This window comes from Desmodus rotundus, chromosome 9 (assembly GCF_022682495.2).
Source record: "Desmodus rotundus isolate HL8 chromosome 9, HLdesRot8A.1, whole genome shotgun sequence".
In the NCBI taxonomy this organism is placed as follows: Eukaryota; Metazoa; Chordata; class Mammalia; order Chiroptera; family Phyllostomidae; genus Desmodus; species Desmodus rotundus.
The window spans coordinates 51,909,623-51,925,680 of NC_071395.1; the positions used below are offsets into that span (position 1 = coordinate 51,909,623).

A 16,058-nucleotide genomic window follows, 5' to 3' on the forward strand; every position below is an offset into this window, starting at 1 on the left:
ATCACGTGCCTACCAAGAAATAGTCTGTAATTTTAAATTTTCCCATGAATAAAATGCCAGGTGCAGAAAACTTCAACACATTTACCAAATATTTAAGAGAGAGACAACACAAATCTTACACAAATTATCCCAAGAATAAGAAATGTATGCTCATTTAATGAGGCTGGTATGACTATGATACTAAAATGTGACAGGGACATTAATACAGCTATAATAATCCTAAAGAAAACCTCAGCAAATTGAAACTAACAATATACATAAAAGATTTATGCCACCCAACCAAGTTGATGTATTCTAGAAATCTCAGAAGATGTAACATTCACAATTCAGTCAGCCCCATGCTGGTGTGGATCAGTGGATTGAGTGCCAGCCTGCAAACCAAAGGGTTCCTGGTTCAATTCCCAGTCAGGGCATATGCCTGGGTTGTGAACCAGGTCCCCAGTAGGGAGTGTGGGGGGAGGGGGCAACCACAAATTGATGTTTCTCTCCCTCTCTCTCTCCTTCCCTTCTCTCTAAAAATAAATAAATAAATAAAATCTTTTTGAAAAATTCAATCAGTATATACTGGAATATACGTAGTGGAAATAGTTAATAATGCAAGCTGGGTGAGGGGTATAAGGGTATGAGGGGTACACGGATATATAGGGGTATAACTCCCTATACTGTCTTCTACATACAACTAAAACTATTCTAAAAATTAAAACTTTATTTTAAATATCAACCAGAATAACTCCTCGCATTTACAGAAAAAAGAAGAAAAGGCATATTTCCTCAGTAGATGTAGAAGCAACATTAGATAAGGCTTATCTTTCATTTACAATAGATCTCTTCAGCTCGGTTTAGAGAGGAATTCTTTAATCTGCCAGACAAGGATGCTGGCTATCACTGCCTCTATGCTGTATCATACTAGAAGTTGTATCCAATACAATAAGGTAAGAAAAAGAAATATAAGATACAAAGATTGGAAAGAAAAGAAAAATTTTTTTATAGATGGTGTGATTGTGTAGAGGGAAATTTAAAAGAGTCTGTGGATTAATTATTAGAATCATAAGTGCAGGTAGTAAAGCTGCTGGATGCAAAGTCATTAAGTAAAAATCATTCATATTTCTATTTACCAGCAACAAACAAAATAAAATTTTTAAAAGATGCCATTTTCAATAAATCTAACAAATGGTGTGATACCTCTAAGCAACAAACTATAAAATATTGTTAGAGAAATTGAAAGCAATCTAAATAAATGGAAAGAAATATCATGTTCATGGATTATTGGAATATTCAGTATTGAAAAGATATAAATTATGCCCAAATTGATCTATGGAATCATAGTCAAATATTAACAATTTGATTCTAAAATTTATATGGGAATACTAAGGTTAAATTCTAAAGCTCATATGGAAATAGTCTTGAAGAAGAATAAGATAGGAGGTCTTGTTCTATAAGGTATCAAGGTTTACTCTAAAGCTGGAGTGATTAGAAGGACCACTGCAAGGACCAACAAGCACTAAAACAGAACAGAGAATCCAGAAGTACAATAGAGCCACACATGTGTGGACACTTGATGTACATCGGAGGTGGCACTGTACATCATAGGAAAATGATGGTATTTTTTGTAGGCGATTTGGGGATATTTTTTTGAGTAAAAATTAAACCTAACCCCTAACATCATATTCCCAGCACAAAATAAATTCCAGATAGATTAATACATTCAAACACGAAAGACAAAGCAATAAAGCTTCTAGTATTTCTAATAAATACAGAATATCTTTATGACCTTGGGGTAGAGGAAAATTTCTTAAACAGGATGCAAAAAGCACTAATCATACAGGAGACTATGAGTAACTTGGACAATGTTAAAAGTAAGGACTTGTGTTTATCAGAAGAGTTTACTAAGTGGGAGAGGATATTTCCACACAGCCAGCCAAGGGCTCACTTGCCAGAATATATAGTGAGCGATGCAGAGATCAATCAGACGAGATTTGAATAAGCACTTCACAAAAGAGGGTATTCAATGGCCAGCAACAATATGAAGAGATATTCAACCACGTTGGTAGTTATAAAAATGCAAATTACAACAGTGGATGATTTTAGACACCCACCACATTGTCTAAAATTAAAGATGAGTGACACCCAGTGTCGGTCAGAATGTGAAACTGCAGGAGTGTCACACACTGAAGTGTAAGTTAGTGTGTCCACTTTAGTAGATAATGTCAAACTTAGCCAGAGTTGAACGCATATGCACCCTACAACCGAACATTTTAATTCTAGGAGTATACCTGACAGAATACGTGCAGTGAAGAGAAGTGCACAGGAATATTCACAGCAGCCTAATTCAAAGTAGCCAAAAATTAGGATTAGCCCAAATGACCACTGACAGTGAAAAGGAGAAATAAGTTGTGGTGCGTCCACATAGTGGGACTTCATACAGTAATGACCAGGAACTGCGGCAACAGGGAGGCACGGATGAAGCGTACAGTGTTGAGCAGAAGCAGCCAGGTGCAGATACGCGTGTTTGGTGGTTCCTATTACAGAACGCTCAAAGATGATGAAAACTGCAGTGCTTATGGATGCCTGCTTACAAGGTCTAACTGTAAAGAACCGCAAGAAGGTGATTTCAATAAAATTCAAGAGAATGCTTTTTTTCCAGTAGAGGGAGTTGGCAATGATTAGGAGGGGCTCGCGGGGGAGGGGGACACCTCGGATGCTGGTAGGTTTCTGTTTATTGACCTGAGTGGTGATCAGCTGGCCATTTGCTTTTTAAGAAATCACTGGGCTATGTGTGTGTTTTGTGTGCTTTTCTGTATGTTTATCGTACTTCACAATAAAAAAAGCTTTACAAAGTTTTAAACCTACCAATGTGCAGAGATTTTTGTAGGAGTTTTTGGAAGCTGGAAAACAAATGAATTCCTACTGTATTAACTGACTTAGCTGATTCAAGAAAGCTAAAGGTCAGCTTACTACTGGGAAGTGCTGGGTTCTGCACAGAATCCCCCAAAAGCAAAGGGATTGGTAGCGCCAGTTGTGAGAATTGGGGAGTGTGGGTTGGAGGAGAGGAGGGAGCTGGGCCCTGAGCTGAAATAAGAAGACTGGGTGAAAGCTTTTGGAAAGGCTGCTAAAGTCCTAGTTGCCAGTGGGCGACTGCTCTCTCCAAGGCTGGAGACTAATCTCTAAAAAGGTAAACAAAAGAATTTCCAGACTGGGGACGTAAGTGAGGACATCGGGACCCTGCCAACACATACTCAATACTGCATGCATACAAGGTACTGACAGAGGATTCCCTAAAACAGGCCCACTCTGATCAGAGGTGAAGCTCCAAGTCCACAGTCCACCCGCCAGCTCTGGGAGCTTTCTAGTCCCTCACTCTCAACCATGAGCAGACATTTAAGGGTTGCCAGACATCTCAAGAAAGTCTCTGAGAGAGACCACAACAAAAACAGCAAAAAGCAACTTGAATGAACTTGAGATCCTGAAGCAAATATAAAACTTAAAAAAGGAATAACTAAAATAGCTCTAGAAAGATATGGGAAGGTATTAAATCCATTAAATAAAAACAACGCTGCTATTAAGAGACTTGTAAGCTGTTCGTTCTGTCCTTCGTTTTTGTTGCTTATCAGTGTCATTTGTTCTACAAATAATATCTTTTCAGTCTAATTTTATTTTCATGATCTGTGGGAATAGAACATGTCAGATAATAATAGAGTGAACTGATGTAAAACTAGAAACTTTTAAGAAGTGGAAAAACGACTGACGAGAAATCTGTAATCTAACATCTGCCGTGATACCAACGATGTCTCATCTGAGCTGATAAAGATAATAGCCTGCTTCCCTCATTGCATTTCACTTTGATTTTTTTTCTCTCTTCCATGTAAACTTAAATTGCTCTTCTCATATTTCTATCTTCATCTTCTTGTTTCTTGGTGTCTCTTCTTCCTGAAGATCACTACATTTCAAGCTATCAGAAAGGTATCTGACTAAAATGTCCTAAGAGCCTAACATTCACTGTCTGTCCCACTGCGGTCCGCTAGACTTTTTTAGTTGTAGCTGAGTCATTTCCAACAGGCTCCTGCCCTCCTCTTCTGTTTTCTCTGGGCCTGCTGTATGGTCCTGCAGGATACTGAGAGCTGGGGGTGGGGCAGCGGGGAGGGGCCATGTTTCTTTTTCTGGCTTTTGAATGTGGTCACCTGGTGCATGCTGGACTTTGGCTTCTCATGTGTGAGCTGATCCTTGACTCTAGAGGAGAAAAGGCCGTACAGTCTTGCATTAACTTTTGTGATGTTGCTTTATAAACAAAACAAAACGAAAAACAGCCTTAACTCATCATCATAATTTGTACTGCACAGTTGTCCATGGTAGGAAGTAACTCCCAGTTTCTAAGTGAGGGTTACAAAATGAAAGTAGCCCTCACGCAGTTCTGGGGAGCTAGCTGTGCATTGTGTTTACATGCGGAAGACGACTGCTCAAATCATTACTTGCCATTTGCAGGCCAAACCCTGCATCCTGAGGTGGCCCACAGCATTCTCAAAGAGATCTTTGCCATAGCAACGGTCTTTGTTTACATGTGTGTTGCACTCTTGTCTGTGTCCCACGTTTCAGAACCGCAGCTCAGTTCCTACCTCTCAGACACGTGCCCGTGTGGCCCCTCCACTTGTTACTTCATCTTTTTCTCTTCTGGGTGGTTATTTTTTCTTGCTCCTTAGAACTTCCTGAGATTTTTGTTTGTTTAAACAAACTTAGGCCTTGATTTCTTTTTTTTAGATAACAGTTTCTTTAACTTAGAAAGGTACTGCATCCTGCACTTTTAAAAATTAACTGAACACATTCCTCTAACTCACTTACTCTTTGTATTCTCGAAGGAGGCACTACAGTGCGAAAGGAGATCATCAAGAATAAAATCAGAGCCATTGGGAAGATGGCCCGGGTCTTTTCAATTCTTCGGTAAGGCTCAGTCATTCTCCTGTGGATAAAAGCATTTTGAGAGTAGAAGTTGACTTCCTAGCAGTTTTTTTAGAATTGGAATTTTGTATCAGAACTGTAGGCTGAGTGCGGATTAGAATTGGACTACTCGATAGAATAACTGGAAATGTTACAGCAAGCATTCATTTGGTACCAGCTCAAAGGTAGTGTGGTTTGGTGTGGATTCAGGAGCCAGACTGCCTGTGAATACATCCTGGCTCTGCCTCTTCTCAACTGTCTGATTTTATGCCTCATTTTTCTTATAAAAGATCGATAAAAGACCTGCTTTACAGGGATAGTAAGAGGATTAAATGAGATAATATATGGGAAGCATTAGAACAGTACCTAGTTCTTGAGTGTTGTCAGTTGAAAAGTTAAGGCCTGTCAGATTCTTTAAAATTGGAGTATCGAGAGAAAACATCCTTTCTTTGGGTCAGGGAAGGGGTAGGGAGAAGGGGAAGCAGTCCTCCATCTCTGTGCATCTTAACTTCCTTCAAGTGCCTTTGAATTGCTGAGCAGTGGATATGGGGGCACTAACCCAGGGCTTTGATCTTCCTTTGCAGGGAAGAAAGTGAGAGTGTGCTGACCCTCAAGGGCCTGACTCCTACAGGCACACTCCCTCTGGGTGTCCTCTCAGGAGGAAAGCAGACTATTGAGACAGGTGAGTGTGAGGACTGCTTGGAAGGAAGGTGTGCTCCTTACCCAGCAGTCAATGTGAAATGAAAACTGGAGCCCCCTCAATGAAAAAGAATGAAATCATGCCATTTGCAACATGGGTGAACCTAGAGGGTATTATGCTAAGTGAAATAAGTCAGAGAAAGACAAACACCATGTAATTTCACTTATATGTAAAATACAAAAAAACAACAAATGGACGAACAAAACAAATAGACTCATAGATACAGAGAACAAACTGATGGTTACGGGGGTGGGCGGGGATTGGAGGGATGGGAAAAAGAGGTACAAACTTCTAATTATGAAATAAATAAGTCACGGGGATATAGTTTACAACATTGAGAATATAGTCAGTCATATCACAATAACTTTGTATGGTGACAGATGGTTACTAGACTGACTGTGGTGACCACAGTATAAGGTATATAAATATAAAATCACTATGTCGTACACCTGAAACTAATATAATATTATATGTCAACTATACTTTTTTAAAATTTATTCTTTAGAGAGAAGGGAAAGGGAGAAGGAGGGGAAGAGAAACAATGATGTTTACTCATCAGTCAGTGCCTCCCGCACGCCCCCAACTGGGGACCTGGCCCACAACCCAAGCATGTGCCCCGACTGGGAATTGAACTCACAGCCTTTCGTTTTTGCAGGCTGCTGCTCAATCCACTGAGCCACACCAGCCAGGCTATACGTCAGTTAAAAACTAAAATAACAAATTTAAAAATTGGGGCTTCTTTCAATAAATGTTACTGAAGCAATTGGATATTTATCTGGAGGGAAAATGAATCTTGACCCTTCTCCCCATTTGCAAAAATTAATTCAAAATAAATTATAACTTAAATATAAAAGATAAAACAGTAAAACTTCTAAAAGAAAGTATGGAGAGTATGCACTGGGGTAAAAAGCCTTAAATAGGGCACAGAAAGTACTAACCTTAAAAGAAAAAAATTAAATTTTATTAAAATTAAGAATTTTTATTCACAAAAATACATGATTAAGAAAGGCAAAAGGCAGGCCCTGGCCGGGTAGCTGAGTTGCGTAGAGCATTGTTCCGATACACCAAGGTGGCGGGTTTGGTCTCTGGTCAGGGCACATATAAGAAGCAGCCCGTGGCCCTGCCGGGTGTGGCTCCATGGCTTGGGCCATGTCCTGCAAACAGAACAGTCAGAGCACATGCCTGGGTTGTGGGCCGGGTCCTGGCTTGAGGGCGTGTGAGAGGAAGCCAAGCGATGTTTCTCTCACATATCGATGTTTCTCTCCCTCTCTCTCTCCCTTCCCATCTCTCAAAAATGAATAAAAATAAAATATTTTAAAGAAGCAACCAATGAATGCATAAATAAGTAGAACAACAAATTAATGTTTCACCTTCCCCCCCCAAAAAAACCAAAGAAAATCAGTAAATAAATTTTTTTTTTTAAATGAAAGGGAAAAGCAAGCCATAAATTGGGGGATTTTTCCAATACATACATCTGACACAGGACTTGTATTGAGAATATAATAGACAAAGGACCGCACAACTCAGTAAGAAAAATGTGAAAAACTTCAGAAGGAGAACTGAGTGAGGAGATCGCCAGCCTCTCTGGTGGAGAATTTAAAGTCCTGTTAATCAAAATGCTCACAGAACTGATTGAGCTTGGTCGAAAAATAAAAAAACAAATGAAGGATACCCAAAGTGAAATAAAGCAAAATATTCAGGGAATCAACAGTGACGGGAAGGAAACCAGGACTCCAAGCAACAATTTGGAACCAAAGGAAGAAATAAACATCCACTTGGAACAGAATGAAGAAACAATTCACAAAAGTGAAGAGTCTTACAAACCCCTGGGACAACCTGAAACGTTCCAATATCCGAATCATAGGGGTGCCAGAAGGAGAAGAACGACAGCAAGAAATTGAAAACTTATTTGAACAAATAATGAAGGAAAACTTCCCCAACCTGGCAGAGGAAATAGACTTCCAGGAAGTCCAGGAAGCCCAGAGAGTCCCAAAGAAGTTGGACCCAAAGAGGAACACACCAAGGCACGTCATAATTACATTAGCCAAGATTAAAGATTAGGAGAGAATATTAAAAACAGTAAGAGGAAAGGAGACAGTTACCTACAGAGGAGTTCCTATAAGACTATCAGTTGATTTCTCAGAAGAAACCTTGCAGGCAAGAAGGGGCTGGAAAGAAGTATTTGAAGTCATGAAAGGCAAGGACCTACATCCAAGATTACTGTATCCAGCAAAGCTATCATTTAGAATGGAAGGGAGATAAAGTGCTTCTCAGAGAAGGTCAAGTTAAAGGAGTTCATCATCATTATACATTATATGAAATGTTAAAGGGACTTACCTAAGAAAAAAAAGATTAAAAATATGAACAGTAAAATGACAACAAACTCACAACTATCAACAAATGAACCTAAAAGAAAAGAAAAACAACAAAAACAAACTAAGCAAACAACTACAACAGGAACAGAATCACATGGAGGGATTTCAGTGGGGAGGAGGAAGGAAGGAATGGGGGCGGTACAGGGAAGAAGGAAAAAAAAAAATGCAACAACCAGTGTTTTTAAATGGTCAAAAGATTTCTAACCGGCACTCGACAAAAGAGGGTGTCAAAGTGGAAATGTCCGACAGCACCAAGTGTTGGTGGGTTTGTGGAGAGCTAGAACTAGATGGGTTGGGGGTAGGCTTGTAAATTGGTTCAGCCACAGTGGAAACCTGTTTACTAGGCAGGAAAGCAAAACATGTCTACCCCATAGCCCAGCAGTTCCGCACCTGCATATGCCCACCAAAGGGTGCGCATTAGTATGTTCGCCATAACTTTATTCGTAATAGCCCCAAATGGGAGACAAGCCAAGTGTCCACCCATAAATAGTGGAATTGATAAATGTGTTATATGTGTACAATAGAACACTACTCAGCAATAAAAAATAACATGAATGCATGCCAAAACATAGATAAATCTCACAGACGTTATGGTGAACTGAAAAAGCTAGACCGAGAAGAACACTGCTGACTGGTTTATGGGATGTTCAAGAACGGGCGGAAAGGTGCTTCCTTTGGTGGGAGAGTATTGGCCCGGGAGGGACATGGGGGACTTCTGGGGTAGCGGGATGCTGTGTGTCCCTGTCTGGGGTGTAATGATGCAGGTGTAAGTACACACACACACACTCACTCACATATGGAGCTGTGCACTTCAGATTTGGGTACATATTATTCCTCACATTATGTATGTTTTATACCTTAATTTTGGGGGTTAGAGTTTCTCAGAGCGGGAGTTTGTCTCATCCCCTGCAAGCCATATCCTACTCCAGTGCCACAGTCACCTCTTCTACCAGAGTGTCCCTTCTAAAATTATGTGGGCACTGACTTCTAAGGAGAGGGCTTTATGGACCCCTGGAAGGAAAAGATTGATGTTTATCAGATTAAACGTAGACCTGGTCAAGCAAGAAGAAGACACGTGAGATCATGTCATTGGATGACTAATTCTGGGCATGAGAACTAGAGTTGAAGCCTTAACAACTTAAATCAGAGTTTCATTGCTTTTTTGCACCCCCTTGTATATTGAATTGTTTCTGCTTAAGTTTTTCTCTTTTCCTAGTCATCCTGCCACTTACAGGAAGGAGAAATTCCAATGCTACTGGTCAACAGGAACACGCCCCCTTCCCCCTCATAACAGGATTGAATCTTCCTCTTTCAAATTAAGTACTAGGATATTAGAGCTTAGCTATTTAGAAGAAAGAATAAACATTTTTTCCTTGAAAGTATATAATTAATTTTCTTAATTTCTGTAGTTTCATAGACAGGACCAGTAAACTATTTCAGATTGAGGGTTTTCCTTCTCTCAAATAAGACATGCAGGTCTTTGTAAGCAAAACTCTTTCCCACCATCACTTTGCTTGGCGACTAGTCTGAGACGCCTGAGCAGCTCTGACTAGGGGATTTAGACTCAGTGGGAAGTGACGTGTACAGAAAAAAGGGAATATTCTACAGCTCCCTTACTTGAAAAGTTTTGAAAGTACGCTGACCACAAAGTACTTGTTTTAGTCTGAACCAATTTTTTCCTAGAATTGGAAAGAGCAAGTCTGCATATCTGGGATGAACAACAAAAAAACAGAGTTTTATAGATGCGTTATTTGGAGATTTATTTGTTTCATAATCCTTGGTCTACCATTTGTTTTCAGTCCCTAATATCTTCAGTTTTTCTTAGTTTCTAATGTGAATATGAGTGTTTTAATCAATATAGGATTGTATTTGATACTTCTGAAATTGATAGAAATGTTCAGGAATGTGTAAGAAGAACAATACTAAAGTTAGAGCCAGCTTTTTAGAGCTTCTTATCCTGTCTTATTGATTGACAGGAACTGAGTGTATTTTGTCGTTTTCCCACCAGAGTCTCAGTTCCCCAGGTTCATTGACACTCTGGAACGTTAGCTGAGTAGGATCTTTCATTGTCATATAACTTTACTTGAAGAGCTTTCAATCAATAATAGCCCATAAGACCTTATAACGTGTACTTATTTATTTCCTACCTTGTTCCAAGAGGGAGTGGCATAAATTACAGTATACTTACAGCACAGTGAAATAAAATAAATATGCTTGGAAGTTGGAGCACAAAGTAAAACAAAAAAGCCAATAGTCAGCCACAGATGTGATTCTAAGCTGTTCAGTTGCCAAAATAAAGTGGAAAGAAAAAAAAACACCCAAAACAAAACAAGAACAAGATTCACGTAGACCATAAGATAAAAACAGATGAGTTATCAGCTGGACTGCATCAGAGTTAAGAGCTTTTGTGCTACAAATGGAACCATGAAGAAAGTGAAAAGACAGCCCGCAGAATGGTTGGGAAGATTTATAAATCATACATTTGATAAGGGACTACTACCTAGAAAATACACAGAACTCTTATAACTGAATAATAAAAGGACAAAAAACTCAATTAAAAATGGGTAAAAAATTTGAATAGACATTTTTCCAAAGAAGATAAATATATACATGGTTAGTAAGTATATAAAAAGATGCTCACCATCATTAGATGTTAAGGAAATACAAATCTAAACCTCAGTGAGACACCACTTTACACCCATGAGGAGAGCTGTGACCAGAAAGGCAGGTGAGGAGTATTGGTGAGCATGTGTGAGAACTAGGCCCTCTTCCCCGGCTGGCGGGGGTGAAATGGCGCAGGCCATTCGCAGTCCATCCGGCAGTGCCTTAGACGGTCGCATGTGTGGCCGTCACGTGGCCCAGCTATACACTCCTAGCTGTATTTTGCCGTGTATAATGTGCATCCTTAATTTTCCCTCAGAAATTTGGGCAAACAAGTGTACATTATGCATGGAAAAATTGGTGTATGTCCTAGAGAAATGAAAGCATCTGAACAAAAATGTTGAGCATGACTGTTCATAGCAGCATTCGTTGTAATAGCCAGTCAGTGGAAAAAACCCAGATGTCCATCAGTTGTTGAGTGGCTAAACAAAATGTGGTATATCCATACAGTAAAATACTATTCAGTCATAAAAAGGAATGAAGTACTCCCATGGATGGTGTGGCTCAGTAGATTGAGCACTGGCCGGCGAACTGAAAGGTTGCCTGTTCGATTCCCAGTTAGGGCACCTGCCTGGGTTGTGGGCCAGGTCCCTGGTTGGGGGCGTGCAAGAGGCAACCAATCAATGTATCTCACCCACGCTGATGTTTCCTCTCTTTCTCCCTCCATTCCCCCTCTCTAAAAGTAAATAAATAAAATCTTTTTTAAAAAGGAAATGAAATACTGATGCATGCTTCAACATAAATGAACCTTGAAAACATTACCCTTATTCAGCAGTTTTCAGCCGGCAGGCCACAAGGGTTTTTACACCCTGCAGCCCCTGACTGCTTAGTCAGGGGCACTGACCTCCTTTCCCTTAGATTGTCAAATAAAAAAATGACAACAGCCAACACAACAATAGCCATCTGGTGTGAATGAATCAAAATTTACCTTTTTTTGTTGTCATTAGATTGGCAAAAAATATTTTTCAGCGAGCTACAGAATTCTAGTAATTAGTTCATGTGTGCCGTGAGGTGAGCAAGGTTGAAATTCGCTGTGCTAAATGAAAAGTCACTAATATGCCATATCGTATGAGGCCATGCGTATGAAGTGCCCAGAGTGGGGTGGGCATGAGGGAGGGGAAGGGTTTACTTTGGAGGGTGAAAATGTCCTAACCATGGGTTCCAGTGATGATCGCACAACTCTAAATATGTTAAAAGCATTGAACTGTACGCTTTAGACAAGGGAATTTTATGGTGTATGAATTATATATCAGTAAAGAAAAAAAGGTCAGTTTTTCAGACTTATATAACCGTTTCTTAAAATGGCCTTCAGTACAGGCCAGTATCTTAATACCCAGTGCAAAAAGCAATTCCAGGAGTCTCCAAACAATGTAACAGTAATCCACTTTTTGCCACATAGCTTTTTAAACTCTAATTAGGCCGACACTGTATACATTTTCAGGCAATGCTTTGTTCTCCCACTTCCTAACAGTTGCATCAGCCATACCCCTATGTGAAGGCAGTGTTTTTTTTGTGGAAGTTTATTTGTTCTATTTGAGGAGTAGAGAGGGTGAGACTGCTTTAACACATGCCTACATATGGTTGACAAATGCAAGCCCTTGATAAGTTGATTCCAAGTTTCCATTTTCACATTGAGTTAGGAAGTTAACTTTCCATTCTCCCAGTCTCCTCCCCTGTTGATATAGGAAGCCTCAGGAAGAGCAAACTGTTACTGCTCATTATTCTCCCTGCCTTCTTTTTAAAAGTTGGTATTGGAGGAACTGACAGGGTTCTCCTACTAGGATCTTTCTTGCTGCCACAGCCTATAACATTTTCATATATTAGGGCTTTTATTGTCTTAAAAGAGGATGCAAGAAAGTTGACCCTTTGGTGCTGACTGCTTCCTTCTCTACTACTGAAGGGGAGGAGGGCCTTCCTGGAGGCTGGCCTGCTCTCCCACAGCAGGTGGGGCCATGTCGCTGGAGGGCCAGGCTCTGCTGGGTCTCTAGTCCAGGAGGGAATATGAATCTGTATCCAGAATTGAACAATTTTATGCCTTTGCTAGCTTAGTACTCCACCCCTGGACAAAAAAATAACCCTTCAGTTAAAACTCATTTTTCTGTCCTTCCAAATGCCAGTGTGTTATTCAAAGGCTGCTCTTTTCTGTTAAGTAGTTTAAAACGACAATTGGACCCACCTAAGTTGCTTGAGAGCAGTCAGAAGTAGTTTTAAGTAAGTGTTTTTGAATAGGACCCAGCAGCAGCTCACTCAATACCATCTGAGCTATTACAAACCCAAGAACTGCTATAATGTTAAGCTGCTATAATGTTAAAGAATTGCTCTAAGTGAATGTCAAGACATAAATTAGCATCTGGCTATTTAAAATCAGGAAAGCAATAGAACTCTTGACTGACCCAACTGGCTTAGATATAAAGCCATTAGCTAAAAGGTTTTCACACTACCTGAAATGTTAGAGACCCTCCCCACCTTGCATTTCCCCTCACCCCCAGGTTAGTTTTCTGTAGTGATCCTCTCGCTTCTCTAACTAGTGGACTTCTTTATGGGTGGGAGTAGGCTGAGGGGCTGGGTGTCTGCTGGCAATGCTGCTGTTGGTTTACTCACTCTTCTCTGTCTTCATTTTTGCATGCCGCTGCTCCTGCCTCTTCCAGCCACGGTAGAAGCGGTAGAGGCCCAGGAAGGTATGGCCGTATTCCTGTGATAGATGTGGTCATGTGTCTGTCTACTGGTTTAAAAAGCATTGTCAACATTTGAAATCTTTTATTATTGCATCACCAGAACTGTAACAGTGAGAAAAAGAATAGACATTCCTAGGCATTCCCACAAAGTATCCTGTAGTCGCATCAATGTGAATGACCCTCTCCACAGCTGAAGTCCTTTCTGGGCTCTGCTTTAATACAATGGCTGCAGCTTAAGCAACTGGTCTGAGGGATCAAGTGGTGTAACCCTGTAGCTCTTCCATATATAAGAGACATCCATGTGATTACTAGAGATTCAAACAGGTCAGCCTCTTTATCTAATGATGCTAAAGAATATCAAGAGCAGAGGCAAAAGTAGACAGGGATTTAGTTTGATTCATTTCCGAGGTTGCTGTAACACAGTCAAGCTAAACTATCTGTGTTTCTGTGAAAGCAAATTTTACGTAACAATAACCTATGAATCTGTGGATCAAAATCATTGGAATTGATATTGTGTTACAAATTTAATCGTGTTGTTTGGTAAGGTGACTTGAAATAGGAATACCTTTCCTTGACAATACAAAAGCTCAATCAAAAAAAATATCTAGACGCTATTGTTTAGATGACAATACGTATGTTCAGCTCCTGGTTGTGCAAGATAAAAAGCTGTCCCTCCAAACGAAAACACTGGTTCTTTTGTTATCTTTCTTTGTGGTCGCTGTGATGTCTGTGCTAAAGTAACTACTCTGTTTAACTTGCTCTATCATTCTGGTGTTTCGTTTTTTTCCCTTACGTTGATGAGCACATTTCTGGCCCACGAGAAACTTGTTCCCAAACGTACTGGGGCTAAGTAAGAGCTTGTTTCCTTTTTGTCGGGCATGCTTCTGTGTTGTCAATTGTATCAGCTCCTGTGAAAGTGACTTGTGCACGTTTCAGCTGCCCTGGGGGCCTTAAGGAATTAGTAGCTTCAAGACAAAGCTAATTCAAATCAAATATTGCCTATGGCCCTCACCACACGTGTGCTCCGTAGCCACCCTTCCGTGCTTTTCCCGAGGAGGCTGCTGTGTGCTAAGAAACTTGGAGCTTGTCACTTTGCTGTCCAACTAAGATCCTTCCTTTCCTGTTTCTCTGTAGCCATCAGAGGGTTTTCGCTTCAGCACAGGATCCGGAGTTTTGAAGAAGCCCGAGGTCTGGACCGAATCAATGAGCGGATGCCACCCCGAAAAGATAGCCAGTACCTTGATGGGCCTGGGAAATCGGCGACCCCAGTACAATCAAACACCGCACACAGGAGCGACAAGGGCAGAAAAGCCAGTAAGGACTCGGAGCCCCGCTGTGGTACAGGTGGATCCAAGACATAAGAACAAATTTTATTTATTATTGGAAAACAAAGCAACTTAATGTAAACCTGGAGGTGCACTCATAATACCATCTGCATTTATTCTCTAAGAAAGGCGGCCATTTTATAAATTCTTTAATTTATGTTTAACATATATATGTATATATATAAGAAGTGCATCTGTTTTGTTTTTCCCTTTTTTCTTAATTTGCAGGAACTGGTCTGATGTCTGATACATATGTGAAGTCTGTGCTATAAAGGGGACCGCCCCCTAATAAAGGGCCCTGGAAACTCCACCCTGGGTTTCTGACTTGAACTAGCCAGCCTTTTGTCTTGTTGGTAGAAGCTAGTATCTTCCATTTCAGACTAACGACTTTTCAAATACAAGACAATTTTTCTTTTCCTTTCTAAAGGGTACTGCTGAATACCTCTTAGATTTCAGTGGCTTAAACTTCTCTTCTTATGGAAAACCTGATTATAGTAGAATTTGTAAATGAATAACCCAAACCCAGTGATTTTTAAGGGCCAAAGGGAATGTTTTCCATAACCTACTTTCTACTGGACTCTCCGATTCTTTTAATACATTCTAGTAAGGCAAAATGTAATGAGAGGTTTTCTTAGAATTACTTAAGTAACTAATTACTTAATTACTTAGTTCAAATTCCTCTAACTATGGCCATGATTGGCTTAAACTTCCCTTAGAACTTGGGAGTTTCCTTATCTGTTGCCAGGTCCTTTTGCTTTCGTTTTTGAACCCCAGGTGATTTACCCCATCTGCAAAGAAAGCTACATGTCTAAACATTTTAAATGCCCTCCGTAAATCTGAAACAGAAGTCTTTAGCCTTCTGTGTAGCACATCAGCTACTATGGCGTCAGTTCTCCACATCCTCCTTTTCCTGCGTCAGTATTTTTTTTAATCAACTGGGGTAATGAAAACAGACTAGGGCGGGGCGACCCTTTTATGAGTTGGAAGGCTTGCGTAAGGGCACTGATGAGTGAGGATTCCACATCTTCTGTATCAGTTGCAGGGTGTTGTCTTTACCTTTCAGCACTCATCAGGGTGAACTGTATGGCAGTGCCTGCCAGCGTATTTTAGCATGTAAGTCAAGTGTTCAGATATAATGTTTGAATAATCCTCCCTTGGTTTTTCAAGTCACAACCACCTAGTGAAGGAAATCTCGGGGTCCCTAGGCTCCCATGTTTGATTTTTCCTGGTGACGGTGCTCTGTCATGGTACCCATTGGGCAGCCCGGCAGTGGGCGTGCGCAGCTGGGCAGCACTGCACCGAGTGCATGTTCGTGCGGTTTCTCAGTGTCCTCGGGGAGTAGGCATCCAGCACAGAAGCAAGCATCTCAGACACTTATATTGGGTTGGCCAAA

At 40.4% G+C, this 16,058-nt stretch overlaps 1 protein-coding gene across 3 annotated transcripts in view; it reads left to right on the plus strand.

Annotated features, from left to right (window-relative positions):
* Positions 1 to 14,995, plus strand: part of PPP3CC (protein phosphatase 3 catalytic subunit gamma) — an 86,157-nt gene extending 71,162 nt beyond the window's left edge. The window contains exons 11-15 of one of the 3 annotated variants that reach the window (XM_053910578.2): positions 3,934 to 3,960; positions 4,851 to 4,932; positions 5,514 to 5,611; positions 13,314 to 13,343; positions 14,475 to 14,995. In XM_053910578.2, coding sequence (XP_053766553.1) covers positions 3,934 to 3,960; positions 4,851 to 4,932; positions 5,514 to 5,611; positions 13,314 to 13,343; positions 14,475 to 14,701 — 464 coding nt within the window. In that variant the 3' untranslated portion in view covers positions 14,702 to 14,995. The remainder of the gene's footprint in view (positions 1 to 3,933; positions 3,961 to 4,850; positions 4,933 to 5,513; positions 5,612 to 13,313; positions 13,344 to 14,474) is intronic. The other 2 variants (XM_053910579.2, XM_053910580.2) reach the window with 2 other exon arrangements.
* The last annotated feature ends 1,063 nt before the right edge of the window (positions 14,996 to 16,058 follow it).